At 48.2% G+C, this 26,602-nt stretch overlaps 1 protein-coding gene across 1 annotated transcript in view; it reads left to right on the top strand.

The window, feature by feature from the left end:
- LOC149433200 (NALCN channel auxiliary factor 2-like) overlaps positions 1-19,457 on the top strand; it is a 129,206-nt gene extending 109,749 nt beyond the window's left edge. Inside the window, exons 2-3 of the mRNA XM_089664528.1 lie at positions 5,929-6,100; positions 11,214-19,457. Of these exons, the coding sequence (XP_089520654.1) occupies positions 5,929-6,100; positions 11,214-11,590 (549 nt within the window). The 3' untranslated portion in view covers positions 11,591-19,457. The remainder of the gene's footprint in view (positions 1-5,928; positions 6,101-11,213) is intronic.
- Positions 19,458-26,602: the final 7,145 nt, after the last annotated feature.

Here is a 26,602-nt window from a genome sequence, read left to right on the forward strand (position 1 = left end):
CATCATTGGTGTCAGTGGGAGGAATAGTGCCCCATCATTGGTGTCAGTGGGAGGAATAGTGCCCCATCATTGGTGTCAGTGGGAGGAATAGTGCCCCATCATTGGTGTCAGTGGGGGGAATAGTGCCCCATCATTGGTGTCAGTGGGAGGAATAGTGCCCCATCATTGGTGTCAGTGGGAGGAATAGTGCCCCATCATTGGTGTCAGTGGGAGGAATAGTGCCCCATCATTGGTGTCAGTGGGAGGAATAGTGCCCCATCATTGGTGTCAGTGGGAGGAATAGTGCCCCATCATTGGTGTCAGTGGGAGGAATAGTGTCCCATCATTGGTGTCAGTGGGAGGAATAGTGTCCCATCATTGGTGTCAGTGGGAGGAATAGTGTCCCATCATTGGTGTCAGTGGGAGGAATAGTGCCCCGTCATTGGTGTCAGTGGGAGGAATAGCGCCCCATCATTGGTGTCAGTGGGAGGAATAGTGCCCCATCATTGGTGTCAGTGGGAGGAATAGTGCCCCATCATTGGTGTTAGTGGGAGGAATAGTGCCCCATCATTGGTGTCAGTGGGAGGAATAGCGCCCCATCATTGGTGTCAGTGGGAAGAATAGTGCCCCATCATTGGTGTCAGTGGGGGGAATAGTGCCCCATCATTGGTGTCACTGGGAGGAATAGCGTCCCATCATTGGTGTCAGTGGGGGGAATAGTGCCCCATCATTGGTGTCAGTGGGGGGAATAGTGCCCCATCATTGGTATCAGTGGGGGGAATAGTGCCCCATCATTGGTGTCAGTGGGGGGAATAGTGCCCCATCATTGGTGTCAGTGGGGGGAATAGTGCCCCATCATTGGTGTCAGTGGGGGGAATAGTGCCCCATCATTGGTGTCAGTGGAAGGAATAGTGCCCCATCATTGGTGTCACTGGGAGGAATAGCGTCCCATCATTGGTGTCACTGGGGGGAATAGTGCCCCATCATTGGATCTTTAGGTGTGTTGTACACAAATCATGGAGAAGCGGATCTCTGATCTCTGGCGGTGGTGCGGCTTATCCCATTATTATTATGTGGGGGGGAGGGGGGGGGCAGTCGGGTTTCTCTGCGGACATTTCCCTGTTTGTGTGGAATGGTGTCAGGAGGCAGATCAGTGGTGTCACTCGGAGAATGCTGTGTGCTCAGAGCCCCCTCTGCTGCCCAAATAGAGAAGTACAGCTAACTGCCACTTGCTGGGCTCAGAACTAAGCAGGGCAGAGAATCCGCAGATCATGTGACCTCCACAGCCAACAGACGCCCCCCACTTAGGGAAATGGGGAACTTCCTTTAGGATGTTTATGAGGACCTGTCTGCAGGTTTTGGGGCCCCAGGTTTGTGACTAGACGGGGCCCCTGGTTCAGGTCTGGCCTTGGAGGTTGGAGGCCGGAGGCGACTTTCACGCTTTTTAGGATTTTTCTGTTGGGGAAGTGAGAAGTCTTACTGCCAGGGAGGTCCCTCACACACAGGGGGGGTCATAGTGATGTATATACGGGGGGGTCATAGTGATGTATATACGGGGGGGTCATAGTGATGTATATACGGGGGGGTCATAGTGATGTATATACGGGGGGGGTCATAGTGATGTATATACGGGGGGGGTCATAGTGATGTATATACAGGGGGGGTTATAGTGATGTATATACGGGGGGGTCATATTGATGTATATACGGGGGGGGTCATAGTGATGTATATACGGGGGGGTCGTAATGATGTATATACGGGGGGGGTCATAGTGATGTATATACGGGGGGGGGTCATAGTGATGTATATACGGGGGGGTCATAGTGATGTATATACGGGGGGGTCATAGTGATGTATATACGGGGGGGGTCATAGTGATGTATATACGGGGGGGGGGGTCATAGTGATGTATATACGGGGGGGGTCATAGTGATGTATATACGGGGGGGTCATAGTGATGTATATACGGGGGGGTCATAGTGATGTATATACGGGGGGGTCATAGTGATGTATATACGGGGGGGTCATAGATATGTATACACGGGGGGGTCATAGTGATGTATATACGGGGGGGTCATAGTGATGTATATACAGGGGGGGTCATAGTGATGTATATACAGGGGGGGTCATAGTGATGTATATACGGGGGGGGTCATAGTGATGTATATACGGGGGGGTCATAGTGATGTATACACGGGGGGTCATAGTGATGTATATATGGGGGGGTCATAGTGATGTATATACGGGGGGGTCATAGTGATGTATATATGGGGGGGTCATAGTGATGTATATACGGGGGGGTCATAGTGATGTATATACGGGGGGGTCATAGTGATGTATATACGGGGGGGTCATAGTGATGTATACACGGGGGGTCATAGTGATGTATATACGGGGGGGTCATAGTGATGTATATACGGGGGGGGTCATAGTGATGTATATACGGGGGGGTCATAGTGATGTATATACGGGGGGGTCATAGTGATGTATATACGGGGGGGTCATATCCACAGGGCACAATCCATGTGTGGTCTGCGGTGTCATTACAGCTGTAATCTGAGCGCTCTGTGAGGTGCAGTTAGTAATATGTCCCTTAGGTGGCGATGCTGCACCTCTTTATCACAGCTACTGTATGGAGGATGGAAATTTGTGTTTTTTCATTTTTTGGGGGGGGGGAGGTAAAATCCATAAACAGAGGGGTGACCTCTACAGGCTTACAGCTACCTAACAACACGCTGCCTGGCCTTCAAGCTGATCTGTTGATTCTGTACTCTGGAGCAAGAAGTCACTGGTGACTTCACTGGCTACATGCTTGCTCTGAGTGATTGATTCAATAATGGACCCAGTAATATTATTATTATTATAGAGGATTTATATGGCGGCAGAAGGTTTGCTCAGCGCTGTACATTATAGTGGGGACAGAACATGAGACAATACAGTAACAATACAATACACGAGGGGATTGAGGGCCCTGATCCTTGGAGCTTACAGTCTAGGAGGGGGGGGTAGTGGAGGGAATGACAGAGGGGGATGGAGGACACTGAATGGAGGCCAGTGGAGGGAATGACAGAGGGGGATGGAGGACACTGAATGGAGGCCAGTGGAGGGATTGACAGAGGGGGGTGGAGGACACTGAGTGGAGGCCAGTGGAGGGATTGACAGAGGGGGGTGGAGGACACTGAATGGAGGCCAGTGGAGGGATTGACAGAGGGGGGTGGAGGACACTGAGTGGAGGCCAGTGGAGGGATTGGCAGAGGGGGGTGGAGGACACTGAGTGGAGGCCAGTGGAGGGATTGACAGAGGGGGGTGGAGGACACTGAATGGAGGCCAGTGGAGGGATTGACAGAGGGGGGTGGAGGACACTGAGTGGAGGCCAGTGGAGGGATTGGCAGAGGGGGGTGGAGGACACTGAGTGGAGGCCAGTGGAGGGATTGGCAGAGAGCGGTGGAGGACACTGAATGGAGGCCAGTGGAGGGATTGGCAGAGAGCGGTGGAGGACACTGAATGGAGGCCAGTGGAGGGATTGACAGAGGGGAGTGGCAGATGTGGAGCAGTGGGTAAGGTGGATGAGTCTGGTCGCTGAGTTCAGGATAGACTGAAGCGGGGATAGCCTGTGTTGGGGTAGGCCGGTGAGGAGGGAGTTGCAGTAGTCCAGACGTGAGATAATAAGGGAGTGAACGAGTAGTTTAGTAGTCTCTGGGGTTAGGAACGAACGTATTTTGGAGATGTTGCGGAGGCGGAGTCTACATGAGTTTGCCAGCGATTGGATATGGGGTTGGAAGGAAAGGTTGGAGTCCAGGGTGACACCTAGGACTTTGGCGTGTGGGGTGGGGTTGATGGTGGCGTTGTTGGTCGTGATGGAGAGGGTGGAGGGGGGCGCAGGCTGGGGGGAACTAGGAGCTCAGTTTTGGAAAGGTTCAATTTGAGGAAATGGAGTGACATCCAGTCTGATATGTCGTTCAGTAGGTGGGTGACACGGGTGGAGACTGAAGGGGTGAGGTGGGGGGTGGAGAGGTAAATTTGTGTGTCGTCGGCGTAGAGGTGATAGTTGAAGCCATGAGAGTGTATGAGTTGGCCAAGGGAGGAGGAGTAGATGGAGAAGAGGAGGGGCCTGAGGACAGAGCCTTGAGGGACCCCAACAGAGAGGGGGAGGTGGCAGCGTTATAGGTAACACTGAAGGAGCAGCTGGGCAACCAGTCCTTTCACAGACCAGAGGCTCCTTGGTCCTGGCCTCCATTGCTGCCTCCATATTGTCCTCAATTCACAAATCTGCTTATTAAAAATTGTTTATATTTTGCCTCACAGTCCTTTTTTAATGGAATAGGCAAAAAATTCCCACAGACACTCCAAAATCTTGTGGGATCCTAGAAGAGTGTAGTCGGCTCCATAAAGACATGGTTTGAATAGTTTGGTGTGAAGGAAGACGAGTGTCCTGCACGGAGCCCTGACCTCAACCCTACTTTTTGGAGGACCTTTGAAATCAGATCTTCTCATCCATCATCAGTACCTGCCCTCAACCCTACTGAAAACCTTTGGGATCAGGTCTTCTCAACCAAGAGTGTTCAGTAGGTTTCAGGTCATGGAGGAATTCAAGTGTCCTGCACAGAGTCCTGACCTCAACCCTACTGAACACCTTTGAGATTAATGTGAATGCCAATTGTAAACCAGGTCTCTTTTTCTTTTTTGGAACCCAACATGTGAGCCAGGTCTTCTCATCCAACATCAGTACCTGCCCTCAACCCTACTGAAAAACTTTTTAATCAGGTCTTCTCAACCCAAGGGTGTTCAGTAGGTTTCAGGTCGTGGAGGAATTCAAGTATCCTGCACATAGTCCTGACCTCAACCCTACTGAACACCTTTGAGATTAATTTGAATGCCAATTGTGAACCAGGTCTCTTTTTCTTTTTTGGCGTCCAACGTGATGCCCAACATGTGAGCCATGTTTCTCATCCATCATCAGTACCTGCCCTCAACCCATGGGTGTTAGTAGGTTTCAGGTCATGGAGGAATTCAAGTGTCCTACACAGAGTCCTGACCTCAACCCTACTGAACACCTTTGAGATTAATGTGAATGCCAATTGTAAACCAGGTCTCTTTTTTTTTTTGGCACCCAACATGTAAGCCAGGTCTTCTCATCCAACATCAGTACCTGCCCTCAACCCTACTGAAAAACTTTTTAATCAGGTCTTCTCAACCCAAGAGTGTTCAGTAGGTTTCAGGTCATGGAGGAATTCAAGTGTTCTGCACAGAGTCCTGACCTCAACCCTACTGAACACCTTTGAGATTAATTTGAATGCCAATTGTAAACCAGATCTCTTTTTCTTTTTTGGCTTCCAACGTGATGCCCAACATCTGAGCCAGGTCTTCTCATCCATCATCAGTACCTGCCCTCAACCCTACTGAAAACCTTTGGGATCAGGTTTTCTCAACCCATGGGTGTTAGTAGGTTTCAGGTCGTGGAGGAATTCAAATGTCCTGCACAGAGTCCTGACCTTAACCCTACTCAACACCTTTGAGATTAATTTGAATGCCAGTTGTGAACCAGGTCTCTTTTTCTTTTTTGGCGCCCAACGTGAGGCCCAACATGTGAGCCATGTTTCTCATCCATCATCAGTACCTGGCCTCACAAATGGGCACAAATCTCCACAGACACCCTCCAAAATCTTGTGGAAAGCCTTCCTAGAAGAGTGGAGGATGTTATAGCCGCAAAGGGGGTCAGCTGATAATAATGGCCACGGGAACAGGGGGACAACTCTTTGCCTGTGGTTTTGGAATGGAATGTCCAACAAGCTCATATGGTGAGATGGCCAGGTGTCCACAAATGTTTGGCCATAAAGTGTATAAAATATTTTTACAAAGTGCTTACAAGATTATCATGTTTCAAAAACTGCAAAAACTATTATTCAGTCCTGACACCCCCCCCCCCCTCCTGTTCTCCTTTCTCCTTAGGCTGTCTACAAAGCCTGGCTGTGCTCAGAGTATTTCAACGTCACACAACGACAGTGTCGCAACGGCATTCCTTGCAAGCAGTATTGCCTGGAGGTGCAAACCCGCTGTCCCTTCATACTACCTGACAATGACGACCTGATCTATGGAGGGTTACCTGGCTTCATCTGTTCAGGTAAGAGTATACGAGGAACGATTCCCATAGATTATGTACTCACAGATTATGTTTCTTTTTTTCAGCAGAATCCACATGGACATTTACCTTCTTCTAGAGTTGTCTATGTACAGTGTAGAGCAGACCATTTGCTTGTGTACACAAAGGGTCCTTCAGAGAACAATTAGAAGGCTGTAGTTGGTGGACTTGCAAACAGCTCGATGGGGAGCTTACCCAACCAGGAACTCACAGTCAATGCAGTGGAGAGTCAGCGGTAGTAGGCCGAGTAATAGGAAGCACTTTCTAAGGGAGGCCTGGCTGGTCCAACCCTAGAGGGAGCTTGCGGGAGTGTAGGTGCAGTGCCTAAGCTTTCCCTACTCCTCAGGAACCTCTCCCTACCACTAGTGCTATCCCTGACAGGCAGATATGCTCTCCCTACACTAGAGACTTCGTAAATGCGTGCCAAAACCAGGGGAAAGGGCCTTAAAAAGACTTTGCTTGACGCAAGATGGCCACCAGGATCCCCTGGATGCAGCGTAGCCAACTGGAACACTGTTCCAGGGGACCAAGGGAACCATAAAAAGTTCCTTTAGATGTCTCCTCCAGCTGCAGTACCAGTCCAGACGAGCGCCACCTACGGTACACCTGCCTACACTTTTGTATTTGTCGAAAATATAGCTGAACTGCAGAACATATACAAAGACCTGGGTAATGCAGTTATGTACTCATTAAAAAATAATAAATGTATGTACACCCGAAAAAAAAAATTTATATTTGGTATCACGCCCCACTGTATATATTTTGTGAAAATTTCCTGTTGTAGGTCAACAATTTTAAGCCACTGCCTTAAAATGGAGAATGAAAGTAGTACACCATAGCACCAGAAACATGTGGACACCAAACAATCACACCTACCTATATGGCCAAATGTACATGGACCCCCCCCCCCTCCAAATGACAATGTGTTTCCAGTGAAGGGGCCTGTTAATGCTCCATCATACATAGACAGTTGGGCTCTACTAACCTTGGAAGCCAAAGGTTGGTGGTCACCTAACCATCACACCTACCTATATGGCCAAATGTACATGGACCCCCCCTCCAAATGACAATGTGTTTCCAGTGAAGGGGCCTGTTAATGCTCCATCATACATAGACAGTTGGGCTCTTCTAACCTTGGAAGCCAAAGTTTGGTGGTCACCTAACCATCACACCTACCTATATGGCCAAATGTACGTGGACCCCCCCCTCCAAATGACAATGTGTTTCCAGTGAAGGGGCCTGTTAATGCTCCATCATACATAGACATTGTACACAGTTGTGCTCTTCTAACCTTGAAAGCCAAAGGTTGGTGGTCACCTAACCATCACACCTACCTATATGGGCAAAAATTGTGGAAATCTGTCCATCATGCCAGCCATATAGATAAAAGGTATGTGGACCATCACACCTACCTATATGGGAATAAGTGTGTGAACCCCCTCCAAATTATTTAATTCTGGTGTCTCCAGTGAAGGGTCCCAGTAATACAGCATCATACAAAGACATTGTCGACAGTTGTCCTCTTCCAACCTTGTGGTAACAGTTTGGTGAAGATCCTTTTCTGTTCCCCCATGACTGTCCCCCGTGTACAAAGCCAGCTCCATAAAGACATGGATGACCAGTTTGGTGTGGAGGAACTCAAGTGTCCTGCACAGAGCCCTGACCTCAACCCTACTTTTGGAAGACCTTTGGGATCAAGTGTTCTTATTCAAGATCAGGATCTGACCTCAACCCTACTAAACAACTTTGGGATAAGGTCTTCTCATCCCAAAGTTGCTTAGTAGGTTTGTGGTCATGGAGGAACTCGAGTGTCCTGTACAGAGCCCTGACCTCAGTACCCTATTTTTGAAAGACCTTTGGTATATTAATCCAGCATCAGTGCCTGCCCTTAACCCTATGGAACACCGTTGGGATGAGGTCTTCTCATCCCAAAGGTGCTCAGTAGGTTTGAGCTCATGGAGGAACTCCAGTGTCCTGCACAGAGCCCTGACCTCAACCCTACTGAACACCCTAGGATGAAATAGGTTAAGAGCCAGGTCTTCTCATCCAACATCAAAATCTGACCTCAAAAATGATCTTTTGGCTGAAAGTGCACAAGTTCCCCCAGATGCACTCCAAAATCTTGTAGTATTCCTTCCCAGAATATTGGAGCCAGTTCCATAATGACATGTTTGGACCTAACTTGAGTGGAGGAACTCAAATGTCCTGCATAGAGCCCTGACCTCACCTCTGCTGAACACATTTGGGATGAATTGGAACGCTGATTGTGAGGCAGATCTCTTTTTCTTTTTTGGCGCCCCAACGTGAGGCCCAGTATGTGAGCCAGGTCTTCTCATCCCAGCATCAGTATCTGCCGTCAACCCTACTGAAAACCTTTGGGATCAGGTTTTCTCAACCCAAGGGTGTTCAGTAGGTTTCAGGTCGTGGAGGAATTCAAGTGTCCTGCACAGAGTCCTGACCTCAACCCTACTGAACACCTTTGAGATTAATTTGAATGCCAAATGTGAACCAGGTCTCTTTTTCTTTTTTGCCGCCCAACGTGAGGCCCAACATGTGAGCCATGTTTCTCATCCATCATCAGTACCTGCCCTCAACCCTACTGAAAACCTTTGAGATTAATTTGAATGCCATTTATTAATCTGAATTGTTTATATTTTGCCTCACAGTCCTTTTTTAATGGAATAGGCAAATAATTTCCACAGACACTCCAAAATCTTGTGGGATCCTAGAAGAGTGTAGTGAGCTCCATAAAGACATGGTTTGACCAGTTTGGTGTGAAGGAAGTCGAGTGTCCTGCACGGAGCCCTGACCTCAACCCTACTTTTTGGAGGACCTTTGAACCTTTGAAATCAGGTCTTCTCATCCATCATCAGTACCTGCCCTCTACCCTACTGAAAACCTTTGGGATCAGGTCTTCTCATCCAACATCAGAACATGCCCTCAACCCTTCTGAAAACCTTTGGGATCAGGTCTTCTCAACCCAAGAGTGTTCAGTAGGTTTCAGGTCATTGAGGAATTCAAGTGTCCTACATAGAGTCCTGACCTCAACCCTACTGAACACCTTTGAGATTAAATTGAATGCCAATTGTGAACCAGGTCTCTTTTTCTTTTTTGGCGCCCAACGTGAGGCCCAACATGTGAGCCAGGTCTTCTCATCCATCATCAGAACCTGCCCTCAACCCTTCTGAAAACCTTTGGGATCAGGTCTTCTCAACCCAAGAGTGTTCAGTAGGTTTCAGGTCGTTGAGGAATTCAAGTGTCCTACACAGAGTCCTGACCTCAACCCTACTGAACACCTTTGAGATTAAATTGAATGCCAATTGTGAACCAGGTCTCTTTTTCTTTTTTGGCGCCCAACGTGAGGCCCAACATGTGAGCCAGGTCTTCTCATCCATCATCAGAACATGCCCTCAACCCTTCTGAAAACCTTTGGGATCAGGTCTTCTCAACCCAAGAGTGTTCAGTAGGTTTCAGGTCATTGAGGAATTCAAGTGTCCTACACAGAGTCCTGACCTCAACCCTACTGAACACCTTTGAGATTAAATTGAATGCCAATTGTGAACCAGGTCTCTTTTTCTTTTTTGGCGCCCAACGTGAGGCCCAACATGTGAGCCAGGTCTTCTCATCCATCATCAGAACCTGCCCTCAACCCTTCTGAAAACCTTTGGGATCAGGTCTTCTCAACCCAAGAGTGTTCAGTAGGTTTCAGGTCATTGAGGAATTCAAGTGTCCTACACAGAGTCCTGACCTCAACCCTACTGAACACCTTTGAGATTAAATTGAATGCCAATTGTGAACCAGGTCTCTTTTTCTTTTTTGGCGCCCAACGTGAGGCCCAACATGTGAGCCAGGTCTTCTCATCCATCATCAGAACCTGCCCTCAACCCTTCTGAAAACCTTTGGGATCAGGTCTTCTCAACCCAAGAGTGTTCAGTAGGTTTCAGGTCATTGAGGAATTCAAGTGTCCTACACAGAGTCCTGACCTCAACCCTACTGAACACCTTTGAGATTAAATTGAATGCCAATTGTGAACCAGGTCTCTTTTTCTTTTTTGGCGCCCAACGTGAGGCCCAACATGTGAGCCAGGTCTTCTCATCCATCATCAGAACATGCCCTCAACCCTTCTGAAAACCTTTGGGATCAGGTCTTCTCAACCCAAGAGTGTTCAGTAGGTTTCAGGTCGTTGAGGAATTCAAGTGTCCTACACAGAGTCCTGACCTCAACCCTACTGAACACCTTTGAGATTAATTTGAATGCCAATTGTGAACCAGGTCACTTTATTGGCGCCCAACGTGAGGCCCGACATGTGAGCCAGGTCTTCTCATCCATCATCAGTACCTGCCCTCAACCCATGGGTGTTAGTAGGTTTCAGGTCATGGAGGAATACAAGTGTCCTGCAGAGTCCTGACTTCAACCCTACTGAACACCTTTGAGATTAATGTAAATGCCAATTGTAAACCAGTTCTCTTTTTCTTTTTTTGGCGTCCAACGTGAGGCCCAACATGTGAGCAAGGTCTTCTCATCCATCATCAGTACCTGCCCTCAACCCTACTGAAAAACTTTGGGATCAGGTCTTCTCAACCCAAGGGTGTTCAGTAGGTTTCAGGTCGTGGAGGAATTCAAGTGTCCTACACAGAGTCCTGACCTCAACCCTACTGAACACCTTTGAGATTAATTTGAATGCCAATTGTGAACCAGGTCTCCTTTTCTTTTTTGGTGCCCAACGTGAGGCCCAACATGTGAGCCAGGTCTTCTCATCCAGCATCAGTACCTGACCTCACAACTGAGCACAAATTCCCACAGACACCCTCCAAAATCTTGTGAAAAGCCTTTCCAGAAGAATGCAGGATTGGGTGGGGGAGAACAATTTCATATACATACCCATTCCTTATACTACCCATGGCTTTAGAATAGATGTCCAACAATGTCATATGGGTGAGATGATATGGGCGTTCACCAGGTTCTTGTCCATATATTATATTTTTCTAATGTGAATTACTTTACATGATATCCGTGCAGCTGCACTATGAGTTTCCTTTTTTCCTCACATCTCGAGTTTTGCTGAGTATTTTGTATTTGTCTTTTCTATTTGCAGCAGATCTGCTAGAAAACCATATGTCTAACACAGATGCGGTTTGTTGTGACGTCCGATGGCATTCCTGCAAGAACACGGGAAGCGGTGCCCACAACTCATCCAAATCTTTGAACTCCCAATCCATGTACTACCAACACCGCAGCCGCCACTACCAGCACCCCCACCATAGGCACCATCACTTGCATCCGTACCATCACCATCACAAACCGTCTCTGCTGCCGGTCTCAGCGGGATCTCGTCTCGGACACACCAGACTAAAGCTGTGCGTGTTAGTGCTGATGCTGCTCCACACCATGGCCTCTTTCTCGGCTGTGCAAAACGGGGTGGGCTTGGAGGCCATGCCAGGCATGGATGAAACGTCGGCGCGTGAAGAGTGAACGAGCAGAAGTACTTTCTGAAAACTCAGAAGGTTGGAATAAGTCTTTCTAAGAAAAAAAAAAAGGGTTTGGCCCTTTTTCCTGCAACCTGAAGGCAAAAGGAAGATCGCCCTCAGCGGCAGCGGTCAACCATGACACAGCATGGTGAAAACACAATGAGTCCTGTGGGTTAGAGGGCCGGTGAGACACGACTTTGAGAAGGGTTCTGTGTCAGTGGCCTTGAAATGATGCTTGTGTTAAAACAGTTGCGAAATGTGAGGCAGAGTAAGATTGGGGTGGTCCGGTATCATTAAGACCAAGTGTGGAGAGAATGCCTGGCCAGCTAATACGCGGCACTCCGTGGTTAGTGAAGTTCACAGTAAGAAGAGCCCGCTGGTAACTACGGTAACTACCAGTGAGCCTTACTTATAGTAGACGCTAAGTGCTTTATCGCTGCCCTGAATGTATTCTTGGTCACGCTGTTTGAAAAGCCAGTCCGTTTTATTAAGCAGAGTCTGGCCAAGTGGCGGCAGCATTCTAACATGAACAACAACAACAAAAAGTGATGTTCTAACATGGTCACGCCAGGTTTACAAGCAGAAAAGAGATGTGACGAATAAGGGTTTCCCGTGTAGATGTTATGACCAGACATCTAGCAGCGGGAAAGTTCCAGTAATCGCTGGTTACAAAAAAAAAATTAACAGGCGTCACGAGCCACAAAATCAGAATGTGCAAAAAATTTTCGAAAGTAAATCACTTGAGATATCACACCTGTATGAAAATCTATTTTATGGGATTATATTTATTAATTCTGTTGAGATAATCATCACTTTAGGTTCCGTCATGCAGCGTGACGTCTGTGTGTCAGGGGATGTTTGAAACTCAGATCTTATGCAGAAGGTTGATTTTTAAGAAAATCTACAGAACCCAGGAGAACCGTGGTAGACCTAGACTACGGGTGACTCCGAAACATCCATTGAACAGACAGAGGATGCTAAAAGGGAGCTAAGATGAGGAGATACGTGTTGTCCAAATATGGTTTTAAGGGTCAATCCACCTAAAATACGGAGGGTGTGTTGGTGGGCTGTCCATTTAAAATTAAGAGGGTGTGTTGATGGGTTGTCCACCTAAAATTAAGAGGGTGTGTTGATGGGTTGTCCACCTAAAATTAAGAGGGTGTGTTGATGGGTTGTCCACCTAAAATGAGGAGGGGATGTTGGTTGGCTGTTCACCTAAAATGAGGAGAGGATGTTGGTGGGCTGTCCACCTAAAATGTGTAGGGTGTGTTGATGGGTTGTCCACCTAAAATGAGAAGGGGATGTTGGTTGGCTGTTCACCTAAAATGAGGAGAGGATGTTGGTGGGCTGTCCACCTAAAATGTGTAGGGTGTGTTGATGGGTTGTCCACCTAAAATGAGAAGGGGATGTTGGTGGGTTGTCCACCTAAAATGAGGAGGGGATGTTGGTTGGCTGTCCAAACAAAATGAGGATGGCATGTTGTTTAGCTGTCCACCTAAAATGAGGGGATGTTGGTGGGTTGTCCACCTAAAATGAGGGGATGTTGGTGGGTTGTCCACCTAAAATGAGGAGGGTGTGTTGATGGGTTGTCCACCTAAAATGAGGATGGCATGTTGTTTGGCTGTCCACCTAAAATGAGGAGAGGATTTTGGTGGGCTATCCACCTAAAATGAGGAGGGTGTGTTCATGGGTTGTCCACATAAAATGAGGAGGGGATGTTGGTTGGCTGTTCACCTAAAATGAGGAGGACATGTTGTTTGGCTGTCCACCTAAAATGAGGAGAGGATTTTAGTGGGCTGTCCACCTAAAATGTGGAGGGTGTGTTGATGGGTTGTCCACCTAAAATGAGAAGGGGATGTTGGTGGGTTGTCCACCCAAAATGTGGAGGGTATGTTGATGGGTTGTCCACTTAAAATGAGGAGGGTGTGTTGATGGGTTGTCCACCTAAAATGAGGAGAGGATGTTGGTGGGCTATCCACCTAAATTGAGGATGGCATGTTGTTTGGCTGTCCACCTAAAATGAGGAGGGGATGTTGGTGAGTTGTCCACCTAAAATGTGGAGTGGATGTTGGTGGGTTGTCCACCTAAAATGAGGAGGGGATGTTGGTGGGTTGTCCACCTAAAATGTGGAGTGGATGTTGGTGGGTTGTCCACCTAAAATGAGGAGGGCATGTTGTTGGGCTTAATTATGCACCTGCTTCTTAGGTCAATGTGGGTCTCAGGCTGGGAGATCTCCATGTCTGGTTCCTGGTCTTGAAGGTCCTTCCTTAGAGCTGAATTGAAAGAAGTCTTTCTTCCAACTTATCCTTCACTATTGAAAAGATCTGGAGGTGGGAAGACCTTGGACCTCAAGTAGGAATACTTTCCAGTCTCCATGAGATAAAAGCAGCTGGTGTGTGATTCAGTCCTCTCATTATCTACCCAAATGCAAAATATCAATTTTGGTTGGAATTATCTTTTTTTCGGGTGGTCTAAAATAGGAAAGAATGATTTAAATTGTGTCCATTGATCCATACGGAATGGCGTATTTTCATTCATAAGCACTCTATGCTCCGTAAGACCCGTTTTATTTTATAGTTAGATTGAAATGATCAAACTTGGTTTTATTATTATATAACCTGGCAGGCCATATTGGAGGCTACCATTTTGAGCACAGGGACATATCACTGATACCTTTATCGAACCTTCTTACCCTGGGGAAGGAAACCCTTGTCAGGTCTCAGCAAACCCCTGCTAAAAAATAATTATATCTACAGCTTTTGGTGTATTAGCCACAACACAATGGTGGTCGGCAAGAGAAGGGCCCCCGTAAACTCAAAATAAATGCATCGGCTGCAATCCATCATGGGCTAGTCCTCGTGGTTCAGAGTGGAGTCCACAGTACACATGCAAAGGGATTTAAGGTGATAGGAATGTACGGCGGACTACGGTCCTCCACTGACAAATAGGAACGCAGTCTTGGATTGCCGTAGCAGCACTAAGCTGTTGAGCAATCGTACATCTGTGTTGGTTTCAGGGGAATTCGGCTCACATGGAAACCAGCATACTTCTCCATAGGTGTCCTCCAATAAAGATTACAACCCAGCAGAGATTTTGCATTATGGATGGAAATAGCTAAAGGTTCAAATAGATGTAAACCCCAAATCCCTTGGAAGCTTTAACACGTTACTATCGTTTCAAATAATAAATCTGCATTTTCCTTCTAGTAATAATTGGTGATCTTGCCTCCAAGGTCGGCCGCTCTGGTGTTGTCACCCTGTCACATAGGCTTCCAATGGAGTCTGTGGCCAGTTGTGCTAAGCATGGTCCACCAATGTTACCATCAGGAAGTTGGTCCGGGGAAAGGATGTGCAGCTGGGGCTTGAGTGAGTGCTTGTAGGCAGGATGGGACCTCCTGTGACTGGCAGGCAGTCTAAGAAAGGATGGGATCTGGCGGTAGTGGTAGTCAAGCTAAGGAAGGGTAGAAGATGGTGGGATTTGAGTCGAGCTAAGAAAGGTTGGAAAGTAGTGGGGCTGGCAATCAATCAAAGCAAGGAAGGGACCTGGTGGGACTGGAGTCAAGCTGGTGGTAGTGGTAATCAGGCCAAGGAATGGTGGAACCTGGGGCTCTGGCAGTCAAGCTAAGGAAGGGTAGAAGATGGTGGGACTGGAGTCAAGCTAAGAAAGGTTGGAAAGTAGTGGGACTGGCAATCAATCAAAGGAAGGAAGGGACCTGGTGGGGCTGGAGACAAGCTGGTGGTAGTGGTAATCAGGCCAAGGAATGGTGGAACCTGGGGCACTGGCAGTCAAGCTAAGGAAGGGTAGAAGCTGGTGGGACTGGAGTCAACCTAAGGAAGGTTGAAATGTGGTGGGACTGGCAATCAGTCTTAAGGAAGGATGGGACCTGGTGGGACTGGAGTCAAGTTTGGTAAGGGTGGAATGTGGTGGGTTTGGCAATAAATAAATAAATAATAATACAGAAAGGATGGACCTGCGGGAATTGGTAATCAGGCCAAGGAATGGTGAAACCTTAGGGCACTGGTAGTCAAGCTAAGAAAGAGAACCTGGTGGGACTGGAGTCAAGATAGGGAAGGATGGGACCTGGTGGGAGTGGAGTCAAGATAGGGAAGAGTAGAACCTGGTGGGATTGGAATCAACCTAGGGAAGGGTAGAATCTGGTGGAACTGGAGTCAAGATAGGGAAGGGTAGAATCTGGTGGGACTGGAGTCAAGATAGGGAAGGGTAGAATCTGGTGGGACTGGAGTCAAGATAGGGAAGGGTAGAATCTGGTGGGACTGGAGTCAAGATAGGGAAGGGTAGAATCTGGTGGGACTGGAGTCAAGATAGGGAAGGGTAGAATCTGGTGGGACTGGAGTCAAGATAGGGAAGGGTAGAATCTGGTGGGACTGGAGTCAAGATAGGGAAGGGTTGGACCTGGTGGGACTGGAGTCAAGCTAAGGAATGGTGGGACCTGGTGACAATGGCAGTCAGACTAAGAAAGGGTTGGACCTGGTGGGACTGGCAGTCAAGCTAAGGAAGAGTAGGATCAGGTGGGACGGACAGTCAAGCTAAGGAAGAGTAGGATCTGGTGGGACTGACAGTCAAGCTAAATAAGGATGGTACCAGGTGGTGGGACTGCCATTTAATCTAAGAAACGGTGGACCTGGTGGCAGTGGCAATCAAGCTTAGGAAGGGTAGGACCTGGTGGGACTGGCAGTCAAGGTAAGGAAGGTTAGGACCTGGTGGGACTAAGAAAGTGGAGTCATGTATCACTGGTGTGTTATTTAACAAGGCTGGACTTACACATACCGTACTCCCTTATACTATTTGCATAGCTCCTCCCAAGAGCCAGCCCAGAACTGAGGGCTCCTGAAAGGAGTGCCGAGGCAGGGCGCTGTGACGTTCTTAGCAAGCCATGTACAGCCCCCTGCCGGCTCCTCCCACCAGCCACGATCTGCCTGCATTGCATAGAAAAGCACAGAGACCCAGTGATGACATCACTGTCATGAAAACGGAAAGGTTTTATCCAAGAAAGTCAGGGGAGGAGGAGGAACCAGGGAAGGCAAAGTGTAACGATCTTTATGTGAGAAGGACACGGCCCCAGCGACATCACATGACTAGTATTTGTTGGCTGGACTCGTTTGTTTGGTGGATGATGGATGAAATACATGAGAGTCGAGTGTAAACCGAGAAGACCAGTTACACTTTACAGCTGATGTTATTGGCAGGGAGCGGTGGTCCCCGGAGTGTCATGTCAGACAGGAAAGGAAAATCCCAGAAATAATCCAGAATAACATCCGACCCTCGGAACGGCTCTCTGGTGAGCAGCTCTTCCCCGGCTGCACGTTTTGTAGCCGTCGTATCCTCGCTGATATCACGGGAACTCTCCGGGGCGAGGCTGCGACCTCCAGCGGTGTGTCCCAGGTGACCCCCAACATCTGGGAAATAAACTTTGAATAGGGGGGGAAGATGGAGAGAGTCCCCGTAATCAGAGCAATCTGAGGAGGAAATAGCTCCCCTACAATGTTTAGTCTGGAAGGGCCTTTTATTCAGTCTTTGAAATTTCTCTTCATTGCACGGGAGCCGACGGTTCCTTGGGGCCTGGTCCTGGATAGGGTCCTTCAGCACCCAAGGTTGAAAAGGCCAAAGTAGTCCCCAACCCACACTGTTTCAGGTGTTTCCCTTTTTGCAAGCTCGTCCTGCTGAGGTGCCCAAGGTGACTGATGGCACTAGCAGTCAGGCTATGGAAGGGTAGAAGCTGGTGGGACTGGAGTCAAGCTAAGGAAGGTTGGAAAGTAGTGGGACTGGCAGTCAATCAAAGGAAGGAAGGGGCCTGGTGGGACTGGAGTCAAGCGAGGTAAGGGTGGAATGTTGTGGGACTGGCAATCAATCTAAGAAAGGATGGACCTGGTCGCATTGGTAGTCAGGCCAAGGAATGGTGAAACCTTGGGGCACTGGTAGTCAACTAAGGAAGAGTAGAACCTGGTGGGACTGGAGTAAATATAGGAAAGGATGGGACCTGGTGGGAGTGGAGTCAAGCTAGGGAAGGATAGAACCTGGTGGGACTGGTGTCAAGCTAGGGAAGGGAAGAATCTGGTGCGACTGGAGTCAAGATAGGGAAGAATGGGACCTGGTGGGAGTGGAGTCAAGCTAAGTAAGGGTTGAATGTGGTAGGACTGGAAATCAATCTATGGAAGGATGGACCTGGTGGCAGTGGCAGTCAAGCTAACGAAGGTTGAAATGTGGAGGGACTGGCAATCAAACTTAAGGAAGGATGGGACCCGGTGGGACTGGAGTCAAGCTAGGTAAGGGTGGAATGTTGTGGGACTGGCAATCAATCTAAAGAAGGATGGACCTGGTGGCAGTGGTAATCAGGCCAAGGAATGGTGGAACCTGGGGCACTGGCAGTCAAGCTAAGGAAGGTTGAAATGTGGAGGGACTGGCAACCAATCTTAAGGAAGGATGGGACCTGGTGGGACTGGAGTCAAGCTAGGTAAGGGTGGAATGTGGTGGGACTGGCAATCAGTCTAAGGAAGGATGGACCTAGCAGCATTGGTAGTCAGGCCAAGGAATGGTGAAACCTTGGGGCACTGGTAGTCGAGCTAAGGAAGTGTAGAACCTGGTGGGACTGGAGTCAAGCTAAGGAAGGATAGGACCTGGTGGGACTGGAGTCAAGATAGGGAAGGATGGGACCTTTTGGGAGTGGAGTCAAGCTAGGGAAGGGTAGAATCTGGTGGGACTGGAGTCAAGATAGGGATGGGGAGAATCTGGTGGGACTGGAGTCAAGATAGGGAAGGATGGGACCTGGTGGGACTGGAGTCAAGATAGGGAAGGGTAGAATCTGGTGGGACTGGAGCCAAGATAGGGAAGAATAGGACCTGGTGGGAGTGGAGTCAAGCTAGGTAAGGGTGGAATGTGGTGGGACTGGAGTCGAGCTAAGGAAGGATAGGACCTGGTGGGACTGGAGTCAAGATAGGGAAGGGTAGAATCTGGTGATAATGGAGACAAGCTAGGTAAGGGCTGAATGTGGTGGGACTGGCAATCAATCTAAGGAAGGATGGACCTGGTGGCAATGGTAATCAGGCCAAGGAATTTGTGACACGGGTTCCACCCTACCTTAGCTTGACTGCTAGTGCCACCAGCCACCTTGGCAGGCTTAGGGCTAGGCTCACACCTTCTCGTTTCCGCACACCACATGTAGGCCGCCCAATCAATTTAAAGGTCCACCCTACAAGGCTCTTCATGGTAGGATCACCAGGGTAACAACACAGGAGCACGGTTGGGAGACAGGGACAGAGCGTTGTCACCCTATAACAGGAAGTGTCTGAGCAAGGACTTCATGGCGGGATCACTGGGTAATATTTTAATAAAAGCTGCCAATATAAAAAGATTCAGAGATTTTAGCGGTCAGGTTGACATCTACATCTAAGAGGCCCCAAAAAAAACCCCACAATGACGCAGGAACGGCGGGGCGCTTAATCGCTCTTAACGTGTTTGATGGCTTTTTAATCCCACCTTAGATTCATGAGTCCTCAGATTGCAGAAATGCGATTTTAATTGTGCTCAAACATCTGGTTTTCGGCTAATGATGGCGCTCCCTACAGGCAGAATGTGTGTGGCGAATAACTAGGCCGTCTGTCGGGAGGATGGCGGAGACCATCTCAGGATCATTAGAGCCCCGACCAGGGAACAAACACAGAGTGAACAGGAGGATGGCCGAGACTGTCTCAGGATCATTAGAGCCTCAACCAGGCAACAAACACAGAGCGAACAGGAGGATGGCCGAGACTGTCTCAGGATCATTAGAGCCTCAACCAGGCAACAAACACAGAGCGAACAGGAGGATGGCCGAGACCGTCTCAGGATCATTAGAGCCCCGACCAGGGAACAAACACAGAGCGAACAGGGGGATGGCCGAGACCGTTTTAGGATCATTAGAGCCCACACCAGGGAACAAACACAGAGCGAACAGGAGGATGGCCGAGACCATCTCAGGATCATAAGAGCCCTGACCAGGGAACAAATAGAAGCCCCGACATGATTCCAAAAGTAGTTTTTAATCTCCAATATTCATTAAGTTAATCTGGTGACCCCGCCATGGAGGTCACTTCCTGTTATAGGGTGACAACGCTCTGTCCCTGCCTCCCGAATGCGCTCCTGTGTTGTCACCGTGTCACATTAGATTCTTCCATGAAGGTCACTTTCTGTTAGAGGGTGACAACGCTCTGTACCTGCCTCCCGAATGCGCTCCTGTGTTGTCACCCTGGTGATCCTGCCACAAAGTTCCTTGTTCATCTGTTCCTCTTATAGGGTGACAACACTCTGTCCCTGTCTACCATTTCTGCTCCTGTGTTGTCACACTAGATTCTTCCATAAAGATCACTTCCTGTTAGAGGGTGACAACGCTCTGTCCCTGCCTCCCGAATGCGCTCCTGTGTTGTCACCGTGTCACACTAGATTCTTCCATGAAGGTCACTTTCTGTTAGAGGGTGACAACTCTCTGTCCCTGCCTTCCAATTATGCTCCTCTGTTGTCACCCTGGTGATCCTGCCACAAAGTTCCTTGTTCATCTGTTCCTCTTATAGGGTGACAACACTCTGTCCCTGTCTACCATTTCTGCTCCTGTGTTGTCACACTAGATTCTTCCATGAAGATCGCTTTCTGTTAGAGGGTGACAACGCTCTGTCCCTGTCTCCCAATTGCGCTCCTGTGTTGTCACCCTGTCACATGGGCTTCTACTAGATTCAACCAAGGAGGTCACTTCCTGTTATAGGGTGACAACGCTCTGTCCCTGTCTCCCAGTTGCGTTCCTGTGTTGTCACTCTGTCACATGGGCTCCCAGTGGAGGCTACAAGTGGCCGTTTCAGCCAACATGACACAGACAGGGTTCTCTGGTGTCACCATCAGGAGGATTGGCTGGATGTGGTGGTTGTAGGTGACAACTATATGAGAAGGTCCCAGCCTGGGCTTCTAACTCATCAGTGAACATGGAAGACTTCAACTTCCCGAGACTGGGGACTGGGTTGGTGTCACATACATGTTGGAATATGCCGTGTTTTTATTGGATGTTGGAAAAATATGGGCTGGAGGCTTTGGATGCAGAGCTGGTTCCGTTTCTCGGAATGAAGATAAGTCCAGGCTCTAGTACAGGGGTCTCCACACTACCCAAAGGGCCAGTTTACTGTACTGCAGACTTTAGGGGGCCGGACTGGGACCATTGGGAGCAGAAAATGCCAAAAAATCCCCAGACTTGGAGGTCCATTGGAAGAGGAATAGTGCCCCATCATTGGTGTCAGTGGGAGGAATAGTGCCCCATCTTTGGTGTCAGTGGGAGGAATAGTGCCCCATCATTGGTGTCAGTGGGAGGAATAGTGCCCCATCATTGGTGTCAGCGGGAGGAATAGTGCCCCATTATTGGTGTCAGTGGGAGGAATAGTGCCCCGTCATTGGTATCAGTGAGAGGAATAGTGCCCCATCATTGGTGTCAGTGGGAGGAATAGTGCCCCATCTTTGGTGTCAGTGGGAGGAATAGTGCCCCATCATTGGTGTCAGTGGGAGGAATAGTGCCCCATCATTGGTGTCAGCGGGAGGAATAGTGCCCCATTATTGGTGTCATTGGGAGGAATAGCGCCCCATCATTGGTGTCAGTGGGAGGAATAGCGTCCCATCATTGGTGTCAGTGGGAGGAATAGTGCCCCATCATTGGTGTCAGTGGGAGGAATAGTGCCCCATCATTGGTGTCAGTGGGAGGAATAGTGTCCCATCATTGGTGTCAGTGGGAGGAATAGTGCCCCATCATTGGTGTCAGTGGGAGGAATAGTGCCCCATCATTGGTGTCAGTGGGAGGAATAGTGCCCCATCATTGGTGTCAGTGGGAGGAATAGTGCCCCATCATTGGTGTCAGTGGGAGGAATAGTGCCCCATCATTGGTGTCAGTGGGAGGAATAGTGCCCCATCATTGGTGTCAGTGGGAGGAATAGTGCCCCATCATTGGTGTCAGTGGGAGGAATAGTGCCCCATCATTGGTGTCAGTGGGAGGAATAGTGTCCCATCATTGGTGTCAGTGGGAGGAATAGTGCCCCATCATTGGTGTCAGTGGGAGGAATAGTGCCCCATCATTGGTGTCAGTGGGAGGAATAGTGCCCCATCATTTGTGTCAGTGGGAGGAATAGTGCCCCATCATTGGTGTCAGTGGGAGGAATAGTGCCTCATCATTGGTATCAGTGGGAGGAATAGCGTCCCATCATTGGTGTCAGTGGGAGGAATAGTGTCCCATCATTGGTATTAGTGGGAGGAATAGTGCCCCATCATTGGTATCAGTGGGTGGAATAGTGCCCCATCATTGGTGTCAGTGGGAGGAATAGTGCCCCATCATTGGTGTCAGTGGGAGGAATAGTGCCCCGTCATTGGTGTCAGTGGGAGGAATAGTGCCCCATCATTGGTATCAGTGGGAGGAATAGTGCCCCATCATTGGTGTCAGTGGGAGGAATAGTGCTCCATCATTGGTGTCAGTGGGAAGAATAGTTCCCCATCATTGGTGTCAGTGGGATGAATAGTGCCCCATCATTGGTATCAGTGGGAGGAATAGTGCCCCATCATTGGTGTCAGTGGGAGGAATAGTATCCCATCATTGGTGTCAGTGGGAAAAATAGTGCCCCATCATTGGTGTCAGTGGGAGGAATAGTGCGCCATTGTTACTATCAGTGGGAGGAATAATTACTCCATCATTGGTGTCAGTGGGAGGAGTAGTGCCGCAACATTGTTATCAGTGGGTAGAATAGTGCTCCACCAGTGGTGTCAGTGAAAGGAATAGCGCTGATACATTGTTATCAGTGGAGGATTAGTACTCCATCATTGGTGTCAGTGGGAGGAATAATGCCCCATCATTGGTGTCAGTGGTAGGAATAGTGTCCCATCAGTGGTATCAGTGGGAGAAATGTTGCCCGAAGGGCTGGATAAATGCAAGCAAAAGGCCTCATCTGGCCCACAGGCCACAGTTTGGAGACCACTGTTTTAGTACAGCGGGGTGCTCTCTCAAAAGAAGGGTCCATGAAGGCACCTTGGGGGGGATACAGGAAGGTAAAACCACCACACCAAAGGTTTAGGAGTCCAAGAGCATTTATTTCATCATTGAAGCCCAAGGGTAAGAATGTTGGCTTTTCGCCTTCATCGGGACCTCAAGTGCTGGTTTGAATAGAGTGAAGAACTCAAGAGGGTTAATAGAGGATTCCTCAACTCAAGAGTTAGCTGCTTCCATCTTTTCCACCAAAAATGTCCTTCAAGGACTTGTTGGGTGAGAAAGTCTCACGCTCACCTGAAGCCCCGATGAAGAGGGAGCATTGTTGCCTTCGTAGTTCTAGGAACAAATACTCGGGCTTTGTGTCTATGAAGGTCCTCATTTCTCCAGGTTATGGTAGACCCAGCACTTCCTGGTCGATGACGTTTTGTTCCTTACCCATACAGCTTCAGCCGCCTTCATCCCATCGCTATGGAATGTGTCATGGTGGTTGTTGATTGGACTTCTCATATTGTCGCCGTGTCATCCTGTTCTTGGACAATCAACCTCTGCCTTGACGTGTTACATGGGTGATTGGATTAAGATGACTGAGGGACTAACTACTACAGGCCACTCCTGGACTCCTAACCCTTTTGGTGCGATGCCCATGTTTCAGAATTTTTTTCGGAAGGTTTACCCACGGTTCCTTTTCTGGTGACAACCCCCAAAGGTACCCAGTCAGAAGTCGGGAAGGGGTAGAGTCACTGCCATGTTCTTATTGTTGCCTGTGTCCCCATCATTGTTTGTCTTGAAGGCTGGAAGTGAGACGATATTGATCTAAAGGGGATTAATAAGAAACAACTGATGAAGGTTCTATCTCTTCTTCACAATATCCAAAATTCTACGACATTACTTTTGAGGCAGCAAACTACTGTTATCTCCAGGCTGAACCAATAGGACCTCATTTCTGTACTACCAGCCTTAGAGGTAGCTAGAAGTGGTGTCACCACCAACTGGACTTCTTCTGTAATGTTGAAGACGTTTTACCGTCTGACTTGAGGAAGCTTCTCAGATACGTGGAATAGCATCTTCAACAACACGGGACATGTCCAGTTGAATGCAGTTAACTACTACTAGTTCATCCATGATCTGGATCCCCAAGAACCTTCACAGACTTGTCTACCGGGACAAGGAATTAAGACGTACTTATGGAGCTATTAGAGTTGACGTTGCTTGAAAATACAGAGATGGACACTGAATTGACATAAAAGTGGTGGTTGTAGAGGTTCTCTCTACGGGGGTCAGGTACCACTTGACATCAGGATATTTCCAACGTCTCATAGACACGTTTCAGCTCTAGGTAGATGTGTTGAACGTACAAGTGCTTACGAAAGGCCACCCTGTGCCATTACTGTGCGATGCTACATCTTCCCTAGTCTGCTGTCCTTCATGATTAGGAAGAATCTGATCACGAGTAGCCAGATGATGCATCTTGTATTGTCAGAGAGATGTTTCATGTATATATTTTAAAGTATGCAAAAAAAAACCACACACACAAAAAAAAAAGGCCTCTTGAGCCATCGGTGTGCACAAAGGATATACGAAGTCAACCAAAGTCATTTTGGTGTCAATGTGGTTTTGCACATGTGTAGTCATGTCCCCTGCCGTGTCAGGGCAAGGGTCTGAGGATGCGGATGCTTGAAGTGCAAGAGACACTACGCAGCAGAGGTGATTACTTTGTAGCTCCCGATTAGGCTACTTTTGCGGTCATCATTTTGAGATCTTCTCCAAAATGGAAGTGGTCCAAAATTGGTTGCATTGGGTGGATTTGGGAGGATTTAGAACCTTCAATTGGGCGGTCATAATTATGAGATTTTCTTAAAATGTGGAAGTGGCCCAGAATTGGTTGGATTGGGTGGATTTGGGAAGATTTAGAACCTTCGGTTGGGTGCTAATAATTTTGAGATCTTCTCAAGAATGGACGCGTCCCAAAATGGGTTGGATTGGGTAGATTTGGGAGGATTTAGAACTTTCGGTTGGGTGGTCATAATTTTGAGATTTTCTCAAAATATGGAAGTGGCCCAAAATTGGGTGGAATTGGGAGGATTTAGAACCTTCGGTTGGGCGGTCATAATTTTGAGATCTTCTCAAGAATGGAAGTGGCCCAAAATTGGGTGGATTTGGCACCTTCGGTTGGGTGGTCATAATTTTTAGATCTTCTCAAGAATGGAAGTGGCCCAAAATTGGGTGGATTTGGGAGGATTTGGAACCTTCAGCTAGGCAGTCATAATTTTGAGATCTTCTCAAGAATGGAAGTGGCCCAAAATTGGGTGGATTTGGAACCTTCGGTTGGGCGGTCATCATTTTTAGATCTTCTCAAGAATCGAAGAGGCCCAAAATTGGGTGGACTTGGGAGGATTTGGAACCTTTGGTTGGGCAATCAAAATTTTGAGATCTTCTCAAGAATGGAAGTGGCCCAAAATTGGTTGGATTGGAGGATGTAGAACTTTTGGTTGGGCGGTCATCATTTTGAGATCTTCTCAAGAATGAAAGTGGCTGAAAAAATTGGTTGGATTGGGTAGATTTGTAACAAACCTGAAATGTTGGGTAGACAAAATAGTGAGTGCTAGATGCCCAAAGAAGGTCCGCTCAGATGGGTTACTGTGTATCAAATGCATTGGGGTGCTAACGTAGGCAGAAAGTTCTACAGAAAAGCTTCAGATTGGAACCAGAAAGACCCACAAGAGGCCAAGAATTATGTTTATTCCAGTAAAATTCTAGCCCTCACGAAAGAGAGGTACTTGAGTCCTCAAAATGAGTGAGCCACACTTACAGATTTTTATTGGACTAGGTTGATTGACTAAACTATTGCTTGGACATCTCCTTTTGGGTGTGAAGCTCCCTCTCGTCTCTCCACCTAATACCCGGGTGCCGTTGACCAAACCAGCTTCCAATCAGCTGTTTTTCTAGGATCTTCGCCACTGTTTGAGTTCTAAACCTCAACACCCCTTATAAAAGCCAACTGTTGCGTTCCAGCCATACCAATTTTTTTGAAGGCCTACAAAGTATCTTCCTCTGCTTTGTATGTGGAAAGTACACTTTAACGCGGGGTGTCTCCTCCTCCCCTGAGAAGACAAATGCTGAGCAATACCGAGTATTACTTCACACCGGACTGTACATTGTGAGCTGCCGGTTATGGTTGTGGATTGGAAATGTATGGACACACCAGCCCTTCACTTTTTAACCTCCACGATGTCATTCTACTCTACCCCATTGGGTGCGAAGTGGTTAAAGTAGATGTAATACCAATCGGTAAAATCAATAAAATGTATTAAATGAATGAAATTGTTTCAAGTATTAAATTAATCAGATCATTAATTAAAATCTCCTTGTTCAGGCCCTTCCTGTTATGGGGTGACAACACTCTATCCTTGTCTCTCAATCGTGCTCCTGTGTTGTCGTCACGTGGGCTCCTGAGGTAATAGGCCGTCTCGAAGAAATTTCATGTGGCCATCGCCGTTTGTTGGTTGCAAAGGGGCTGCAGGAGACCATGGTGACGTAGGGTTTACATCTACTTTACGCCTGTTCCTCGAGATGTTTGTAGAGTCTACAGGTGTGTATTGATACTCGGCATTGTTGCAAAAAACAATTCTGCCAGGGGGAAGGAGCGGACACCCTTGGCCAAAAAAAATTGTAGGGGTTGAAGGTTGTTGGTTTGGTTGGAGCGGATGAGGGTTGTTAGGGAGCTAAGAGCAGTTTGGTAGTTGTGGCTGAGGGTTGCCTGGGAGCTAACATTAGATTGGTACTAAGGGCTGAGGGTTGTTGGGAAGCTAACATCAGTTTGGTAGTAGGGGCTGAGGGTTGCCGGGGAGCTAAGAGCAGTTTGGTTGTAGCAGCTGAGGGTTGCTGGGGAGCTAAGAGCAGTTTGATAGTAAGGGCTGAGGGTTGTTGGGGAGCTAACATCAGATTGGTACTAATGGCTGAGGGTTGCCCAGGAGCTAACATCAGATTGGTACTAATGGCTGAGGGTTGCCCAGGAGC

This window comes from Staurois parvus, unplaced genomic scaffold (genome assembly GCF_062004578.1).
Source record: "Staurois parvus isolate SC_StPar_1 unplaced genomic scaffold, SC_StPar_1.0 ptg001936l, whole genome shotgun sequence".
NCBI classification, from domain to species: domain Eukaryota; kingdom Metazoa; phylum Chordata; class Amphibia; order Anura; family Ranidae; genus Staurois; species Staurois parvus.